The following is a 20,134-nucleotide window of genomic DNA, read 5'->3' as shown; positions in this document are numbered from 1 at the left end:
GCTGTCCAGCCCATGGAAAAGGCTGCCGGTGACACAGGGCTGTCTCCTTTACTTGAGCTTTGGAAACAGGAGCTGAATGTCATCTGTCAGAGACACTCCAGTTGGATCCTACCTTGAGCAGGGGGCTGGACTGGATGATCTCTAGGGAACCTCCAATTCTATAATTCTTTGGTGGGTTCCTACCTAGGGGGGAGCTGAGAGAGGGGAAAAGAGAAGCCTCTGAAAGCTTTAGCTCCTTTCTTGGGTAGGGAGTGGGGGGGGAGTGGAGCCCAAACAACACAGAACCTGGAATGTCACCCTGTGAGCCCCACGGATGACCCACCCACCCCTATACTGTAGGCAGCTACCCGGGCCCCTCTGGCCAGGATTTGGATGGGCTTTCCACAGGGGTCCGGGGCAACTGTTCCTGCTGAATGGGCTTTTCCCCAGTTCAGCGCGCGGGGTGTGTGTGTCCCGAGAGGGCTCAGCCTCCTTTCCCAACCTGTCCGGCTGGCTGCTCGGGAGGGGGCGAAGGACCGGCCCTTGCGCTTCGGAGCTCGGACCGACCAGCAAACGCCTCTTCGGCCTTCCCTCCCGGCGGCCTTCTCCGAAGACGTGCCTTTTTTGCCGCCGGAACCAGGGCGTGCGGAGGGTAAGCCAAGAGCGGGAACCGACCCCTCTGCCTGGAGGGCCACCGGGACCGCCAACAGGCAGCGCACCCGGCACCGCCTGCGCCGAGAGGGCGCGCTGGTTGCCGGGCGACGGTCGCAGGCGCGCGCTAGAGCCTGGCCGGCAGGGAGGCTCCCCGGGTGGGTGTCTCCCGAGCGAAGCCCCCGCGCTTTTCAGCCGCGGATCGGGGACCGCCGCGCCCAGCGGGGGGTCGTGAGGGATGCCAGCCCGCCGGGCACGCCAGGGAGCCTTCCGCGGTGTGTCCCGTGCCGTCCCCCCCAAAGATCGCCCGGACGGGAGGAGGGCATCCCGTGGGCCAAGAGCCTTTGCTCGGCTTGGGTCCAGGTCTCGGCAGGTGTCTGCGCAGCCCTGGGCACCGGAGGAGCCCCAATAAGTAGATCCGGTGCCGAGCAGGGCAAGGATTAGGAGGTGGAAAGGGAGGTCCTGGAGGACCCGACCGGATCCTCAAGAGACCCGTCCCGGCTTTTTTGCAGGCGCCGAAGGCTGCGCTCGGAGGGGCGGACGGCGGTGGAAGGAGCCGCCCAAAGCTCCCAGGGCTGAATGGTCTCCGCGCCTGATCCCCCCACCCCAATGGCTCCGCTTATCTGTCCCCCGCAACCATTCAGTCCAGAGCCCGGCCAAATTGATTCGTCCTTTCCACTGTCCACTTGCAGTCCTGGTTGGAGCTGCTCAGAATGCTGGCCGGTAGATGGCCGTTTCAACATCTGTTTCGGGATGCACGCTGGCCATGAATTTCTCCCTGGGGCGTCTCCTCCCCACGCCCCCTCCCCACTTCCATTATTTTCCCTCCAGTTTAGGAGCATGAGTTCCAAGAAAGCCGCGGGGAGAAGTCCGGTGAAAAAGGGAGCCAAGCCATCCGGGTCAGCCTCTGGGAAACCAGGTAGTGGAGCGACAGAGCGGGGGAGGGGCCCTGGCCAGGCTCCCCACACAAGGAGCAGACCGAAAGCCCGCAAGGGGGTGACCAAGAGCTGTAGAAAGGGAAAATAGAACGGAGGTGGGGGGGGGGGAAGGGTTAAGAAAGGGAAAGTGGAGCCCCTTGTCAAGCCTGAGGGTTTGGTTTGGTAACAGAATCTTGGGGTGGGGGAGTCAGTTGCCCCTTCGCTCAATGGGGCAACCGGGGTGAAGGCAGGAGTAGCCCAGTGGCTCCAGTGAGGTTGGGAGATTCTGTGCTGGTGATTGGTGGTTGAAAGTGCTACCAAGGGGCAAGTCAACTTTGGGCTCCACTGTCTGACTGACGGGTATGTTACTTGGCGAGAGCCCTGACCCTTTCAAGATGGTATCTGGGCTTTGATCTCAATTAGTGGAGGGCGTCTGCTTGAAAAGGAGTTCAGCACAAGGCCATCCTCCTTCATTAAACCCCGAGACCAATTCCAAGCTGGGGACTTCTGAAAGCAAGCCATCATCTCACCAGGGCACAGCTGGGCCTAAGGTGCAAGCAGGGGCTGCGGGCTGTGATCAAAGGCCTCCCCTGCATCGGGAACGCTTCCTAGACCTTTCCTTCCCCCTTGCCTGGAGCTGGGAAGAAACCAGTCCGGGGTCTGAGAGCCAGAGCCCCAAAGACCTCTGGGGCCCCTTTGCACGCGAGAGCCCGCGTGGCTGAGGTCGCTGGGTGGGTTGCCAAGTGGCTTCTGGCTGGTGGTCTTTCACGGCCCCTCATAGCTTGGTGCCAAGTAGAGGTAGTCTTCAGCTTATGACCACAACTGACCCCCAGATTTCCATCGCTAAGCAAGGCAGTTGTTAAGTGAATGTTGCCTCATTTTATGACCCTTCTTGCCACAGTTGTTAAGCAAATCACTGCAGTTGTAAGTTAATCGCACAATTGTTTCATTAATGTGACTTCATCAACTTTGCTTGTCAGAAGTTTGCAAAAGGGGAGCACATGGTCCCGGAACACTGTGACCGTCATAAATATGAGTCAGTTGCCAAGCAACTGATTTTGGATCATGCGACCATAGAGATGCTGCAGCAATCATAATGTGAAAAACAGTCATGAATCAGTTTTTTCAGTGCCATTGTAACTTTGAATGGTTACTGAATGAATCGCTCTAAGTCAAGAACTACCTGTACTTGCTGGCCACCTTCTGACCAGACCAAACTCTTGTCCTTACATATTGAAAGAGACTTTTTGATATTTCTGTTATTTGTTAGATTTTATTTTATTTATGTTATTAATATAATTTTTGTTAGCAGCCTAAAATGTCACGATGTTAAAAAGTTTGCTAGGCCTGAACTGCCTGAATTGACACTCAAGAGTTAAACTAAGAAAGCTTTATTGCGCAGGTCATAAAACAAAAAAAGGGTTCTTATCTGAAAGTGATTTATTGCGCACGCGTTACACATTCCAAAAAATTCCTCTCTTCTTTGTTCGCCAGCCAACTTTTGGCTGACGAAGCTTTCATTATCAAAATGTAACCAATTAGTTATTTTCTGTTTTATTTTATTATTAAAGTTTGTTTATTAATTAGAATACTTTTAAAGACTTATTTTTCTCAATATCTCAAAAGATATGCAGAAGGGAATCAGCCACGGTTCATCGGTCTCTAACAGGGTGTTTTTTCCCCTGACAACTTGGTAGCAGAGGATGGTTGACAACTTGGTAGCAGAGTTTTGGCTTTTGATGATACCAGCTGAGATGGTTACAATTTATGGCTGTATTTTCCCTTCATGCTATCTAAAGATAACCGACTAAGCCTAATTAGCAATGTCGGAGAAAAAGAAAAAAAAGAAAAAGAAAGATGGGGCGAGCACAGATGGATCAGCTTCCTCTGACAAGGAGGCTCCCTCGGACACAGAGAAGCAAGATCAAAACGTGCTTCAGGAACAACAAATTCCTTCAGGTGCCGAGCCAAATATGGGAGAAGGAGCTACAGGACGCGACATCCACGAAACGAGGTCAGTGGTTCCTCCTTCTAAAATATCTCCAGGAGATTATGAATTTTTGGGGGCCAAGCCAAAACTTCCCACTCTGCCAGAGCCACTCCATTCCCAGACCCTCGCAGATTATCAAACGATTGATGAATGGCAACTGCCGGCACAGAAAATATCCTCCCACGCAGAAAGCAGATTTTATAACATCTCCCCAGATGGTGAGCAAGAAATGCAAAGCTATCTAGATCAAATAGAACTGTTTGAAAAATATGCTAGGGAGGCGAGAGTGCGTTTTGAAGAGATAAGGCGAAGTAGAAGAAGCTCCCCCACTCCCAAAAAGTCTGAGGACGCCATCTTGTCTTCTTCAAAACAACAGCCTAAGACACACCCCACAGAGTTCATTGGTCAATTAGAACAAAGAGACATGTACACGTCACCGAGGTCACGTGGTCCCTTTGAGTCGACTGAACTTCCGCATACGTATAGAAAGGAGAGGCAGCCAAAATGTGAAGCTGCACTGCCATCTGCTGGCGGAGAAAAATTATTACAGCAAAAGATTAAGCAATTGGACCAGATTTTCAGAGATATGTCTATGAGTCCTTTAGAAGCCAAAACTTTGTCTCCAAAGGTTAAGTCTTCAATACCCCCTGGCGGTGTGGAATTCTCCCTAGATGGAAAAAGGCAAAGCCAGAGGCAAATTCGAGGAAGCCAATTTGATGTTGCCACGCAAAGGCCAATGATGCAACCCCAGCATCCCCTGGTTCAACAACCAGATTTGCAACCAGAGCAACAAATTATTCCTCAGCAGGTATTCACAGTCACCCCCTTGACTGGTGAGTCCAAATTAAAGGAGTCAGGAGAGAATTATAAAGCCTGGGTCAGTGAAATTGCGCTCTTGCTTCGAAGAGAAGGCACATATTCCATGGTTTTTGATCCTCCCCGTCAACCCTGGACACCTGCAATAAGAAACCTTGAAAACAGAGCTATCACGACTTTACTCATGTCAATGGAAATTGAGATCCAAGGTATCTTTCCACCTGATGCAACTGCCCAAGAAATATGGGCTATTTTGGAAGATTGCTACAGGCCCGTTTCAATTGAATCCTCATGTTTGCTCATGTCTGAGTTCCATGGTTCGAAGTTGAAACCTGGTGAACGAATTGGTGGACATTTGACCAAACTGAAAAGAATGAGAAGTGAATTGAGACAAAATGGCCATGTAATCGATGATATCCAAATGATTAGCATCATCATTAACTCATTGAATTATGAATGGAAAGATGCTGTTGCAAAGATTAACTACGTGCCTATTGCTCAACGCACAGTTAACCACGTTTGCAGACTTTTAGTGGAAGACGAAGCTATCAGGTTAGCTACCCCACATCTACAACGGCCTCCAGCACCAAAGGCTCCAGCCAGACGTCCCTTCCGAGGAAGAGGCTACGCTCCAAGGATGCCAAAATGCTACACCTGCAACCGTGTGGGACATGACACCCGGGATTGTCCCCAACGAGTTCCAGCTCCCGCCACGTACCAGCCCAGAGGAACAGATTCCAGAGGCAGAGGTAGAGGCGGAAGACAAGGTCGTCGTGGTCCAAGGCGTGATCCACAAGCTCCGCTTGCAACACTGGCCATAACCAACGTTCCACAACCTGATCCAAAGTTCGACAGACGTCTTTTGTGGACTTTAGATAGTGGAGCAGCTGTGCACGTTACCCACAGAAGGGAACTTTTCACAGAGATGGGCGAACCAGAGCCCGAGTATCGAGAACTGTATTCCTTCACCAACCACACTTGCAAGGTTATGGGAAAAGGAACTGTTTACATTGAAGAGCTCGATACACACATCCCTGATGTTTATTACATACCTTCAGCAACCAGTAATTTGCTTAGTCAAAGTCACTTGTCTAGAGAGTTAAAGTTCCAGGTTCACCACCTCGAAAAAGCAAGTTACTTAGTTAAAGATGGTGATATTGTTGCTGAAACCATGCTGATTGGTGGTGTTTATTACTTAAAGCCAAAGCCTAAAGGGCAAGCACAGGCAAGTATGCAAACTCCAAAAAGGCACAACGCAAACCCAGAGAGAGTTGTCCCAGAGAGAGAAAGCGTTACTGTGCCAAAGGCTCCTAAAGCCAACAAACAAAGAAAACAGAAACAGATTGCTCAAAGCAAGCCTGAGGGTCCTCATGAAACTGTTAATGTTGAGAATTCACTAACTGGTAAACCTTTGCATTCCAGGTGTATTCACAAGTGGCACAGAAGATTGGGGCATGCCAGTTTCCGTGTTCTTAGAAAGATGCCGGAGTTCGCAAAAGGTTTGGATCTAAAGGGGTGTAAGGTGTTTTTGGATTGTGCTGTTTGCAAAAAGGCTAAATCCAAGGCGGCTGCAATTCCCAAACACGCTACACGCCGGTCAACACGCATTTTTGATTTGGTACACACTGACATAGTGGGTCCTTTCCCACCAACACTTGGTGGCAGAAAGTATTTTTTAACAATTGTAGATAATCATTCTAGATATGGATTTGTATATCCTATGAGAGAGAAATCTGAGACCTTTCAGATCTTTAAAGACTTTGCAGCGTTTGTTTCTACACAATACCAAGTTCGCATCGCCAGAATCCAGAGTGACCGTGGTGCAGAATTCATGTCTCAGCGTTTCCAGGACTGGATGCGTAAGAATGGAATTCTTCATCAGACATCTGCTCCATATACACCGGCTCATAACGGAGTTGTAGAAAGAAGACAAGGGGTTCTACAAACCATGATGCGTTGTCTTCTAGAAGATGCCAATCTCAGTAACGCATACTGGGGTGAAGCAATCAAATATGCAAATTACATTGTCAACCGTACTTGGAGCAGTGTAATCAATCAAACTCCTTTCTACATGCTGTATGGCTACAAGCCTAATCTCAAGAACCTCCATATTTTTGGTTCATATGCTATGGTGAACACTCCTATAACTCAAGGACCAAAGAGACTAAGATTTATGGGTATTGATGATAATTCAAAATGGTACAAATTCATTGATACTAAACATGTGATTGTCATTTCACAATCTGCTAATTTTGAGGAAGACATTGACTGGTCCAGGATTCATTCCAATGATCCTGAAGTTTATTTTCCTAGAGATGGTGTTCCAGATGCCACGCAGCCTGATGACAATTCGCAGGCAGATGTTCCTTCTACCAGTTCTTCACAACCTGATGTTCCGTCTTCTCAAGCCGCGGATGCTGATGCTAGCGACGAACGTGAGGACGAGGATGATGATGAAGAAGAAGAAGAAGACTGGACTGTTGTTCCTAGACGCTCCAAGAGGGCCACAAAAGGAATCCCTCCACAACGTTATTCATGGCAACTGACAAAAACACCAGTACCTTTGATTTGCAACGTTACTCTTCCTCCAGAGACATTCACACAAATCAAACAGCTTCCTGATTCAGAACAAGACAAGTGGTATGATGCAATGCAGGATGAAATGGACAGTTTAAAGAAACTTAATGTATTCACACCTGCAAAACCTCCAGCAAATAAGAAAGTCATTGGCACCCGATGGGTCTACAGAATCAAGAAGAAACCAAATGGTGAGTCTTTATACAAAGCCAGACTTGTAGCTCAGGGTTTCGCTCAACGTTATCCTGAGGACTACACAAACACTTACTCACCAACAGTCAGAACTGAAAGTGTAAAAATTGCTTTAACCACTGCAACTATTCTTGGTTTAGAAGTTTTCCAATTTGATGTGGACACAGCTTATCTACATGCAGACCTAGATGAAGAGATCTACGTGAGAAGCCCTCCAGGATTCCGAAAGCAAGAAGGGGATACCTGGTTCCTGAACAAAAGTCTTTATGGTCTGAAACAGTCAGGTTTAATGTGGTATTTATGTCTTACTGACAAACTAAATTCAATGGGCTTTATTAAGTCCGAAACTGATGAATGCGTGTTCACAAAAAGATCAAACAATGCATATGAGATAATTCTTGTTTATGTTGATGATATTGTTTATATTGGTCCAAATAAGAAAATGAGTGAGATTTTTGCCAAAAGTTTGCAGAGATACTTCACACTAAAATCTTTAGGACACATTAGCACTTATTTAGGTGTTCAAATTGAAAAGACACAGAAGGGGTTTAGTCTTTCACAAGAAGAGAAAATTGACCACATTCTACATCATTGCAACATGAAAGATGCTAGCACAACAAAGACACCCATGCAAACAGATTTTCACAACTTAACACATGAACCAAGTCCTGAGTTCGAGGATCAAACACTTTATCGTTCAGTCATTGGTTCACTATTATACATTAGTAGTTGGACCAGACCTGACATCGCACTTAGTGTTAATCTTTTATCACGACACGTAGGTAAGGCAACACAATTTCATTGGTCATGCATTAAGAAGTTGTTGAAATACCTAAAACACACTAAACACATGAAGTTATTGCTAGAACCAACACACACTGATCAACCAAAGTTGATTTGTTTTGCCGACGCCGACTGGGCGAGCGACAAGAAGTCACGCAAAAGCACTTCTGGTTACATGATGTTCCTAAATGGTTGTCCTGTTTACTGGCAAGTGAGAAAACAGAGTTTTGTTTCATGTTCATCTACTGAAGCTGAATATGCTTGTGTTTCAGATGCTTGTAATTCTCTAACGTGGTTTGATGCTTTGATCACAGATATCTGGACACGTCCGATTCGACCAATCACCGTGATGGAAGATAATGTATCTGTTGTTTATATTTCTGAGTCACATTTCACAGGTTCTAGGTCCAGACACATTGACATTCGTTATCAAAACACAAAGCAATTAGTTAAGCAAGGTTTTGTTAAATTGCAATATGTTTCTACACATGATCAGATCGCAGACATGCTTAACAAACCACTTGCCGCGAATCAACACGAGTATCTGCGAGAGAAGATGTGCCTTAATTGATGATTTGATGACGTCAGCCCAGACTAGCAAAAGAAGGGGTGTCACGATGTTAAAAAGTTTGCTAGGCCTGAACTGCCTGAATTGACACTCAAGAGTTAAACTAAGAAAGCTTTATTGCGCAGGTCATAAAACAAAAAAAGGGTTCTTATCTGAAAGTGATTTATTGCGCACGCGTTACACATTCCAAAAAATTCCTCTCTTCTTTGTTCGCCAGCCAACTTTTGGCTGACGAAGCTTTCATTATCAAAATGTAACCAATTAGTTATTTTCTGTTTTATTTTATTATTAAAGTTTGTTTATTAATTAGAATACTTTTAAAGACTTATTTTTCTCAATATCTCAAAAGATATGCAGAAGGGAATCAGCCACGGTTCATCGGTCTCTAACAGGGTGTTTTTTCCCCTGACATAAAATTCCATTTAGCAACCTGGGGGACCATTTATAGCGATGTTAAATAGCAAACAAACAAACAAACAGGAAGTGGTGCTTTCCCTCCTCTTCCTCCTCTTCCTTGAAAGTCCCTTCATTTCTTGGATAAACCCACCAGGCAGTTTTCTTCCAGGAAACACTGACTCAGTTCCTGGGCATATCCTTTCTTTCACCAAGCTTTGTGTTGTTGTGACACTTAAAATATGTCCGTAGTCTGCAAAATAAGCAAGCGAGTGGAATATGAAGGGTTTGGGGAGAACTATTGCACAGAGAGATATAAGACACCTGAGGATTTTGCAAGGACACTCATCCCCATGGACTGAGCCTTGTCAGCTAGACCCACTCAGCTCTTCAGGTCATCCTATTCTAGAAAACGGGGGTTATCATTCTGAGAATTGCAGGTGATGTCTGGTTTACATTTGGACTTTCTCTCCCCCTGTGACTTTTTCAGGCCACCAAATAGATGGGAAAGATGCAGCCCCAGCAGACGACACTGTCCACCACCAGGAGACCTCCAGCAGTCATCCCACAGGTAGGTAGGTGGGCATTGGGTCTGGTACCTGTCCTATTCTTAAATGGGAATAGAAATGGCTGAGCTCCTGCCAAAAAACAAACAAACCTCAAAGTAACTCACGCCCTCGTAACCTCCAGATTAGACTACTGTAATGGGGTTGCCCTTGAAGATTTTGTTGGAGTTTGTTGCATAAGTTCAAATCCAGAAGCACACACAAATAACTGATGCAGCAGGAATCATTAACTTCTTTATGTACATAAGAATAGATGAATAAATGTACAATACCAACAGGTGGTTCTTCCAAGTGAAGACAAGGCAGGAGAGTTACAGACAAACACAAGCAGTTAGTTTCATTTCAGCAGACAAGCCCAGACAGACTGCTTAAGTTTACTTCTCAGAGCAGCAGACTACTTAAGTTTCTGTTTCAATTCTCTGCACAGACTCAGATCTGTTTAAGCTCCCATTGGCTGACTTATTTGCTATGCCTATTCATTGGCTATGCCTATTCATTGTTCCCATGTCTCTCCCAGTCATGAATATTTTAATAAATTTTTCAGAAATTTCAACTGCAGAATGCAGCTGCGCAGGCAGCAACCGATGCTAGATACATGGTACACGTAACACCACTCCTGCATGAGTTGCAGTGATTACTGGTATATTTCCAGGTGTAATTCAAGGTGCCGGTGGTTCCCTATAAACCCCTAAATGGCTTGGGTACCACAGGGTTACCTGAAAGATCACCTTTTTTTCCAAAGTCTCTACCCATCCAATCAGGTCAAATGGAATGAACCTGCTGCAGATCCCGTCATCAAAGAACGTTGGCTGGCATGGACCAGAAGGGGAGCGTTGTGGAACATCCTCCTTTCGGAGACCAGAATCCTGTTAGCCTTTCGTTAAGCTCTAAAAACCTGACTCTGCTCCCAAGCCCGGGGTGCTACATGCGCCAAGGGAATTGGTGGGCCTGTCTTTGGTACCTTCTCCTGGTCAGATCACAGTCTAATGGCAATGACTGTCTCTAGAGCTGTAGCCCCTTGCAGGAGGACAGGACTTACTAAGTCAATTCGCCATCAGCTACTGATGGACCCAGATGGGTTTCAGAAGGAACGGGGTTATAAATGGAAATCTGTTGCATAGTCTTGCCGAAGTCTTGGTCACTGCTTGGCTTAGGATAGGATTGCACCCGTGCGGCCTCTGTTAGGTAAGCTCCCTGTTAGGAGAGCGAGAGTGCAGAGAAGCGTAATGAGAGTGGTGTGGAAGAACACGCACAAACCAGCATGCAGGGATACTGAATAGTAAAAGTAATAGTATTTTACTTATGTGGAAAATAGAGGTATTCAGAGTTCAATTTACACACGGTTCAGCCAGTCAGTTATCAATATTCTCAGTTAAGGAGTGATCCATCGAACACAGTCCAGTATCGTATAATCAGTTCAGCACACAAAGTTGCTAACAGTAGCAAAACTCATAGTAATTCACGATACATCTACAAGCAGTATCCTCCTATCAGCATCTAACAATCAGAGAGCTAACAGTCATTCTGGCTCCCTCTTATGGCTGCTTGAGGTAACAGCAACCAATCCCATTACAGCAATACTTAAAGAAACAGGACTACTCTCATGGCTTATATATTGCTGACCCAACCGTTAGCTTACATTCCTTTTTAAAAAAAAATTTTTTTATTGAATGTTTTAATATTTAAAAACAGTAAAAAAGACACAACAAGGAACAAAACCACAATAAAACAAAACAAAACACGGAACATACATAACAGTATAGAATAATTTTACAGCTTTTAATATCGGCTTTCCTGCCTAGCTTATATAATTCTCCCTTCTGCATTGCCTTCCTATTACTATAGCCTTGTCCTATGATGTAACAAGCATAGTATAAACACATAGTAATATTCATTATTTGTATCTCCATCTATTTGTATTCTCTATTTCCTGTTTTGGCTTTTGATTTCTAGCCACTTGTATATTTTATTCCAAACATTATAAAAGTCCGATTCTTCTCTTTCTTTTAGTTCTATTGTAATTTTGTCCATTTCTGCACTCTCAAGTATTTTCCTGATTGTAGTTTCGTCTGAGGGTGTATTAGTTTTTTTCCAATTTTGTCCGAAGGCAATCCTGGCTGCTGTGAGTATATGTATGATTAGGTATTGAGATTGTTTGTCCATTTTTTGATCCAGTAGTCCTAGTAAGAATGCTTCTGGTTTGAGTTCTATTTTTCGCTCAGTAATTTCTTCCAACCACTTTCGAATTTTGCACCAGTACTTCCTTGTGTTGGGGCACGTCCACCACAGGTGATAAAATGTTCCAGGCTTGTGATTGCATCTCCAACAATTAGGGGATAAATTTGGGTACATTTTGGCCAATCTCGCTGGAGGCAAATGCCATCTATAAAACATTTTATAGAGATTTTCTTTGTAAGATGCTGCCTTCGTAAATTTACAATTTATTTCCCACAGTTTATCCCATTTTTCTAACTCTATATTGTGGCCAAAATTTCTTCCCCAGCTACTCATTGTCTCCTTTACCGTCTCTACCTCCATTTTATATTTTAAAAGAAAATTATATAATCTAGTGATCGTTTTTCCTCCCGTTCCTAGTAATATTTTATCTAATTCCACTTGTGTCTCATATATTCTGTATTGTTCCCGATCTTTTTTAAATCTTGTTTTAATTTGTAGGTATGGCCACCATTCCATATTTATTCCCTGTGCTTTCAGATCTTGTACTGATTTTAGTTCTCCTTTTCCATCTAAGAGGTCTGCGTATCTTACCATTTTACTAAGGTCTATAGTAAATGGATATGTCATTGCCTCCATGGTTGATAACCAGCTTGGGATTTTCAGGTAGTGTTTTCTTTTTCTTTTTTCCCAGACCCTAAACAAAGCATCCCTTATTATATGTCTCTGAAAGTAGGAGTGGGATTTAGTCTTTCCCTCCCAGAGGAAGCCGTGCCAGCCTAGTTGGAGATCGTGTCCTTCTAGGATAAGGATTCTTTTATTTTTTAATTGGATCCAGTCTTTTAACCATGTTAGGGTTGCCGCCTGGTAATATAACTCCCAATCTGGCAGTCCAAAACACACCTCTGTTTCTACTATCTTGTAGAAGTTTGTATTTGATACGCAGTTTTTCCTCTGACCAAATAAATTTGGATATCATTTTATTTGTTCGAAAAAAAGTTTCTCTAATTTAATTGGTATTGTTTGAAAAAGATAGAGTAATTTGAGTAGTATATTCATTTTGATTGTTGAGATTCTGCCAATTAGTGATATCTGAAGTTTAGTCCAATTGTCCAAATCCTTTTGTATCTGTCGTAGCAGTTTGTTGTAATTATCTTCTTTTATTGTAATACATTTTGCCGATAGCCATATTCCCAAATATTTAATTTTCTTGGCCCTCGAAATTCCCAGTTTCTCCTCCAGTTCTTCATTTTGCCTTTTGGTTAAATTCTTAGTTAATATTTTAGTTTTTTCTTTATTTATTTTAATCCCTGCTACTTTACCGAATTGGTTTATCTCCTGTAATAGTTTTAGTCCAGTTTCTAGGGGTTCCTCTATGTTAAATGCAAGATCGTCTGCAAAGGCCTGCACTTTATATTCCTGTGTTCCAATTTTCAGTCCCTTTATGTCCTTATTTTGCCTGATTTGTGATATCAATGTCTCTAGTGAGAGGATAAATAACAAAGGGGATAGTGGGCATCCCTGTCTTACCCCTTTGGTTATACTGAAGTCTTCTGTTGCTTCCCCGTTTAGTATTATTTTTGCCGTCTGACTCGAATATGACTCTGATCATCCCGATGAATTTATCTCCGAAGTTCATTACTGCTAGTTGATTTATAAGAAAATCCCAATTCAGATTATCAAATGCTTTTTGTGCGTCAATAAATATCAATGCTGCTTGTTTTCCTGGATGTATTTCGTAGTATTCTAATCTGTCCATTATTGTTCGTATATTGTTTTTTATGTGTCTGTTGGGTAAAAATCCGTTTTGGTCTGGGTGTATGATTTCATTTAATATATTTTAAATTATTTCCGCCATAATTGTCATAAATATTTTATAATCAGCATTTAGCAGCGAGATTGGCCTATAATTTTGGATCTTTTGATTTTCAGCGTTGTCTTTGGGAATTAGTGTTATTAGTGCCTCCATCCAGGATTTTGGTGTCTTAGCTCGTTCTAATATTTCATTATACATTTCTAGTAATATGTTCTCTAATGATTTTTGCAATCCTTTATAAAATTCTGCTGGAATTCCATCTGGGCCCGGCGTTTTATTATTTTTTTGTTTTTGGATTGCCCTTTTTAATTCTAGCCTAGTTATTTTCTCATTTAATATTTCTTTTGTTGTTTCCAGTAGGGTTGAAAGATTTCTCCTCTGGAGATATCTTTTAATATCCTCTTCTATTTCCTCTCGGCAGTACAATGCTTGGAAGTATCTTACTGCTATATTTTCCCCCCTCCTTTTGGTGGTGTATCACCCCTTTTTCATCCTCTAGTTGCTGTATTATTTTCTTTTCTTTCTCTTTTTTTAGTTTATAGGCTAGCCATCTCCCCGGTTTATTGTCATTTTCAAAATAATTTTGCCTACATGATCTAATTTTCTGGGCCATTTCTTCTTGTGTAATTAAGTTTAATCTATGTTTAATTGTTTCTTTTCTTTGGCTTCTTTGTTTTGAGGTTCTTTTTGAAGTTTATATTCTAATCTCCCCAGTTTCTCCTGAAGCTCTGTATATCTTTTCTTTCTATCTTTGTTTCTTCTTATTGTATATGCTATTGTAATGCCTCGTACATAAGCTTTAGTAGTATCCCATAGGTTTTGAATAGTTGTCTGTTCATTCCAATTTTCTTTTAGGAAAAGTGCTAATTCTTTTTCCATATACTGTACATAATTATTTTCTTTTACAACCCGCTGATTCATGGTCCATCTCTTTTTCCTTTTTGCTTCTCCTTTCCATTTGATTGTTAATGGGTTATGGTCTGCCCACATATTCGGTGTTATTTCTACCTCTTCTACATCTTTCTCCATTTCTGGATCCATCCACACCATGTCGATCCTGGACCATGAATTATGGGGGTTTGAAAAGAATGTGTATTGACTCTTCTGTGGATTGATTTCTCTCCAAACATCTTTTAGATTTAATTCTTGGGCCATTTCAAAGAATGTATTTGGTAGAGTTCTCCTTTCATATTTTTTTTTATTATCCGTTTTATAGTCTTTCTTTGGATCTACTACTGCATTGAAGTCCCCTAGTAGACATATGTTATCCAGTTCCAGTTCTGCAATCCGTTTATGTAGTTTACTATAGTATTCTTTCTGGTTCATGTTTGGTGCATATATAACTGCAATTAATACTCTTCTTTGTTTTATTAATACTTCAGTTAATAATGTTCTTCCCTCTTCATCTGCATATACCTGTTTAGGTTTTAGCCAGTCCTTTATATATACTGCAATTCCTCTTTTCTTTGTATCAGCCAGGGCCAAATGTAGTTTTTCTAATTTTGGAGATTCCAGAATACTACCATTTCCTTTTTTAATATGAACTTCCTGTAGGCACGTGATATCCATGTTTTGTTTTTGGAGCTTAGAAATTGTTTTGTCTTCTTTTTATAGGTGAATTTAATCCATTTATATTGACTGATATTAATTTCACTTCCTCCTCCATCCTGTTACTAGTTTATCGCCTTCGTTCCTTTACTTGGTTTTGTTTCCTTTTGGTTTCTTGTCCTCACTCCTTCTCTTTCCTGGGCTGCTGTATCGGTCTTTTTCTCACATCTTGGTCTAGTCCTTTTTCCTCTTTCGGCTGTTCCTCTTGGCTTTGGGTTTCCAACTCCTCTCTGCTGTCTGATTCACCCTCTATATAGTGTTCATAGAATTCCCAGGCTTTCTCTATGGTGTCGATCCTTATTTTCTCATCTATACAATACAATAATACAATAGTAGAGTTGGAAGGGACCTTGGAGGTCTTCTAGTCCAACCCCCTGCCTAGGCAGGAAACCCTATACCGTTTCAGACAAATAGCGATCCAACATCTTCTTAAAGACTTCCAGTGTTGGGGCATTCACAACTTCTGGAGGCAAGCTGTTCCACTGATTAATTGTTCTGTCAGGAAATTTCTCCTCAGTTCTAAGTTGCTTCTCTCCTTGATTAGTTTCCACCCATTGCTTCTTGTTCTACCCTCAGGTGCCTTGGAAAATAGTTTGACTCCCTCTTCTTTGTGGCAACCCCTGAGGTATTGGAACTCTGCTATCATGTCTCCCCTAGTCCTTCTTTCTCTTAAGCTAGACATACCCAGTTCCTGCAACCGTTCTTCATATGTTTTAGTCTCCAGTCCCCTAATCCTCTTTGTTGCTCTTCTCTGCACTCTTTCTAGAGTCTCCACATCTTTTTTACATCGTGGCGACCAGAACTGAATGCAGTGTGGCCTTACCAAGGCATTATAAAGTGGTATTAACACTTCACGTGCTCTTGATTCTATCCCTCTGTTGATGCAGCCTAGGAATATCTTGCCAAGATATTAACATGCCTTCCGGTATCAACCAGCGAAACATTATTTTATATTTTATCAGTTGTGTAGAGAGGAATTGGTAATTCCTTCTTTGCTCTCTGATTCTCTTTGGTATTTGTTTAAGGGTTATGACTTCTTTTCCTTTATGGACAATCTGTTCATCCCTTGTTCTTTTGTAAATTTCGTCTCTGACAATTTTTTTTTGCAAATCTTATGTGTATTTCATGGGGAAACTTGTATCTTCGTGCATAATTTGTATGCACTCTATAGATTTCATTGATATTGTTCCTCAGTTCACTTTTGTCCATTTGCAGTTGGTCAGCTAGAAGATCACTCATGAGTTTTGGTAGATCCTCATCTTTTGTCTCTACTATGTTCTGAAATCTTAAATAGAAAGAGGATCATTCTAATTCTAAGTGGACTACTGCCTCCCCGAGCTCTCTGTTAACTGCTCAGTCTTTCTTGTGTTTCTTCCAATTTCTTTTCAGTTTGTTCTGTCCTAGTTTCTATCATTTTTATCTTCTGCTCATTTTTAGCTATTGTTTCCTGTATTTTCCCCATTCTGTCATCCAACTTCTTTATATCACCTTTTACTTCCCCTAAATCGCCTTTCACTTCCGCTAGATCGCCTTTCACTTCCCCTATATCGCCTTTCATGTCATCATGATTATTAGTTATTGATTCTTGTGTTTTTATCATAAATTCCTGAATCATGTTTAATGAGGTTTGTAGGCTTTGGAGGGTTGGTGTATATCCTGGTTTTTCACTGTTCGACAGGTCTGTTGTTAACTTTTGTCCTGCTGGAGAGGCTACCACTGGCTGTGTTTTCTTTAAGGTAGCTGTGGATGTGTTTGTCATCTTTAGCTTTTTGAAAAAATTATTCCACAATACCATAGGTTTCCAATTTTCACACCAGGTCTTTCCCTAAGTACTCCTATCTCTCTCTCTCTTAAAAAAGAAAAAAAAAAGAAATCTGATATTTAACAATAATAAGGTTATATAGGTCACTGATTAAATTCAACTCTTGATCGAGTCCCTTTCTGGGAGAGGGGCGGTCTAAAAATCTAAGAAATAAATAAAGATATCAATTTTCTATGGACAATTATAGACAATTATATAAAAAGCTATAAACTGAATCACATTAAAGGGGAAGAGGGAGGAATGGAAAGAAATAGATAAATGTTTATAATATAAAATTGTTAAATAATCTATTACACTTTTTGCTGTATAATATGTTTGCTAAAAGTTCATAAATATATAGATCGATATATGCAATTAATTAAATTAATTAAAGGTTATTATTTATTGACAATTCCTAATTTAAAGGTAGGTAAATTTTCTAATATGCAGTAGTAAAAGAAGTGGCTATAAGTTCTATCTTGTTTTAAATATGCTTAAATCTACATTAAATATATGTGGGATATGGATAAATAAATAAAGTGTATAAAATATTAAATATAACAGTATTATAATACCCTAAATAATGTAGTGATATCAGAAGTACATAGAGTTGGTTATGAGTGAGTCCAATCCAAAATCCTACGGTGGGAATGCAACAGTTCTTTTTCCTCTATCTCTCTACTGTTTTGCAAATTCTGTTCCCTGTGCCTTTTTCTCTTGTATACGAAAAGGGACTGTTCTTTCCTTCTTTCACAATTTTCCTTCTTTCTTTGTTTGCCACCGACACAAAACTCTCAGTTTGTATCACTGTAGATCCAGGCTCAAAAGTCAGCAAAAATACACGGCTCAGTAACTACAATCCATTTCATTCTCTACAAATTCTGCATCGTCTTACAGTTCAGGCATCCTTTGTTTTCTCTTTATTGCACTGTTGTAAATTCCACCAGCTTAGAGAAGTGTCTCGGAGTATCAAATTCTTTAACACTGTCCGCCGATAGATTCAGCTGCTACTCACTTTTTACTCCTTCCACCTATAATCAGGCTGTCACATCTCCGGACCAAGCCATGACCGCGCCATGGCAACTGGTCTCTTCCGTATCGGATTTCAGGGATTTCACCCTACAGAACGAGGGATCGCCTTTTCCTCCGTCACTGCTGGGTTTCCCCCTCTTTAAAGCTGTCCTCACCAAGGCTCAGCTTCGCTGTTAACAGCCTCTAGACATGAAAAATCAGACAGGGGAGGCAGAGAGTCTTCCCCTGTTACTGCTCCAATGTGACGTCACCTAGCTTACATTCCTAACAGCCTCTCCTGACCCATAGACCTCTTCTTCCTCCCCTGTGATACACGAAGGAATTGGGAGGGGTGACACGTCTAGATTGCGGCTGGTGGAAGACAAGTGATGAACTCGATCAAACACTGGTAAGAGCTGCTATTAAGGGCTTGTTGTTGTTAGTTGCAAAGTCGTGTCCGACCCATTGCAGCCCCATGGATAACATTCCTCCAGGCCTTCCTGTCCTCTACCAATCCCCCGGAGTCCATTGAAGCTCGCGCCGACTGCTTCGATGACTTCATTCAGCCACCTCCTTCTCTGCCATCCCCTTCTTCTTCTTTTGCCCTCAATCGTTCCCAGCATGAGGCTCTTCTCCAGGGAGTCCTTCTTCCTTCTCATTAGGTGGCCAAAGGATTTGAGTTTCCTCTTCAGGATCTGGCCTTCTAAAGAGCAGCCATGGTTGATATCCTCTAGGACTGAATGGTTGGATGGCCTTGCAGTCCAAGGGACTCGCAGGAGTCTTCTCCAGCACCAGATTTCAAAGGCCTCCATTCTTTGGTGCTCAGCTTTTCTTATGGTCCAACTTTCACAGCCATCCATTGCAACTGGGAAAACCATAGCCTTGACTAGACACGCTTTTGTTGTCAGGGTGATGTCTCTGCTTTTGCCTAGCTTTGCCATAGTTTTCCTCCCAGGAGCAAGCGTCTTTTAATTTTTTGGCTGCACTCCCCATCTGCGGTGATCTTGGAGCCCAGGAAAATAAAATCTGTCACTACCTCAATTTCTTCCCTATCTATTTGCCAGGAATTGAGAGGGCCGGACGCCATGATCTTAGTTTTCTTAATGTTGAGTTTCAAGCCAACTTTTGCACTCTCCTCCTTCACCCGCATCAAGAGGCTCTTTAGTTCCTCTTCACTTTCTGCCATTAGAGTGGTATCATCTGCATAGCTGAGGTTGTTGATATTTCTCCCTGCAATATTAATTCCAATTTTTCATTCATCTAGCCCCGCCTTCCTCATGAAGTGCTCTGCATATAAGTTAAATAGGCAGGGTGACAGTATAAAGCCTTGCCGGACTCCTTTCCCAATTTTGAACCAATCAGTGGTTCCGTCTTCAGTTCTCACTGTTGCTTCTTTACCCACATATAGGTTTCTCGCCCTTCTTAAGGACTACTCCGTGGCAATTTGGGCAGCAAAGCCCTAATGCCCTAATTGTGCCTGCAGATAATCAGCCAGTGACCCTCTTGAAGGTGAGCTGCCTCCTCCTGGAGAAGGAGCACACAGAGGGCCACCTGAAGGGGCAAGCAGGAGAATTGGCTGATTTTCTGGAAGGCAAAATCACTTGCCTTCATTCTCAGTCAGATACCGGTGTTGTTGTTGGTCCGGGGGAGGCCATCTCTGGTCTTGGATGAAGGGGCACAACCCCAGACAGACCCAGTGCATAATCTGGGAGTTCGCCTGGACTTACGACTCCTGCTCAAGGAGCCCGTGGCAGTTATGGCTAGGAGGGTCTTTGGGCAACTGCAGGTTGTGCACCAGTTACGCCCATTGCTGGACCAACAATCTCTGCTTATAATCACTCATGCCCTAGTTACCTCCCATCTTGACTATTGCAAAGTCCTCTACATGGGCCTGCCCTTGAAAAGCATCTGGAAGTTCCTGTTGGCTCCTATATAATCGGCCTGCGGGAGGGGCATTGGCTGCTGATATGTTTCTGAGTACATTTCAAGGTGCTGGAAGTCACCTTTAAAACCCTACATGGCTTGAGAGCAGGTTAGCTGAAGGACCATCTCCTCCCAGTTACAATCACCCGACCCACCAGAACAGAGACTGGGAGTCCCCCCTCCTGAGGAGGTTCATCTGCGGGACGCAGAAAAAGGACCTTCTCCTTGGTGGCTCACCCACTTTGGAACATCATCCTCATGGAGAGTAGGCTGGCCTCCACTTTGACATTTTCTGGTGGGAAGAAGTGGTAGGAAGAAGAAGCACAATCAAGTGACTTGTTTGATTGCTTGTTGTTGCCAGGAGTTGC

General features: G+C 42.9%; 1 protein-coding gene across 1 annotated transcript in view; it reads left to right on the top strand.

The window, feature by feature from the left end:
* Window positions 1-1,357: 1,357 nt before the first annotated feature.
* IQANK1 (IQ motif and ankyrin repeat containing 1) overlaps window positions 1,358-20,134 on the top strand; it is a gene marked incomplete at its 5' end in the record, with an annotated part of 47,608 nt that continues 28,831 nt past the window's right edge. The window contains 4 exon segments of the mRNA XM_081951217.1: window positions 1,358-1,413; window positions 1,415-1,451; window positions 1,453-1,549; window positions 9,357-9,437. Coding sequence (XP_081807343.1) covers window positions 1,358-1,413; window positions 1,415-1,451; window positions 1,453-1,549; window positions 9,357-9,437 — 271 coding nt within the window.

This window comes from Natrix helvetica (assembly GCF_964273705.1).
Source record: "Natrix helvetica genome assembly, chromosome: 4".
NCBI classification, from domain to species: domain Eukaryota; kingdom Metazoa; phylum Chordata; class Lepidosauria; order Squamata; family Natricidae; genus Natrix; species Natrix helvetica.
Note: the sequence above shows the minus strand (reverse complement) of the source record. Positions and strands in the feature narration are given on the sequence as shown.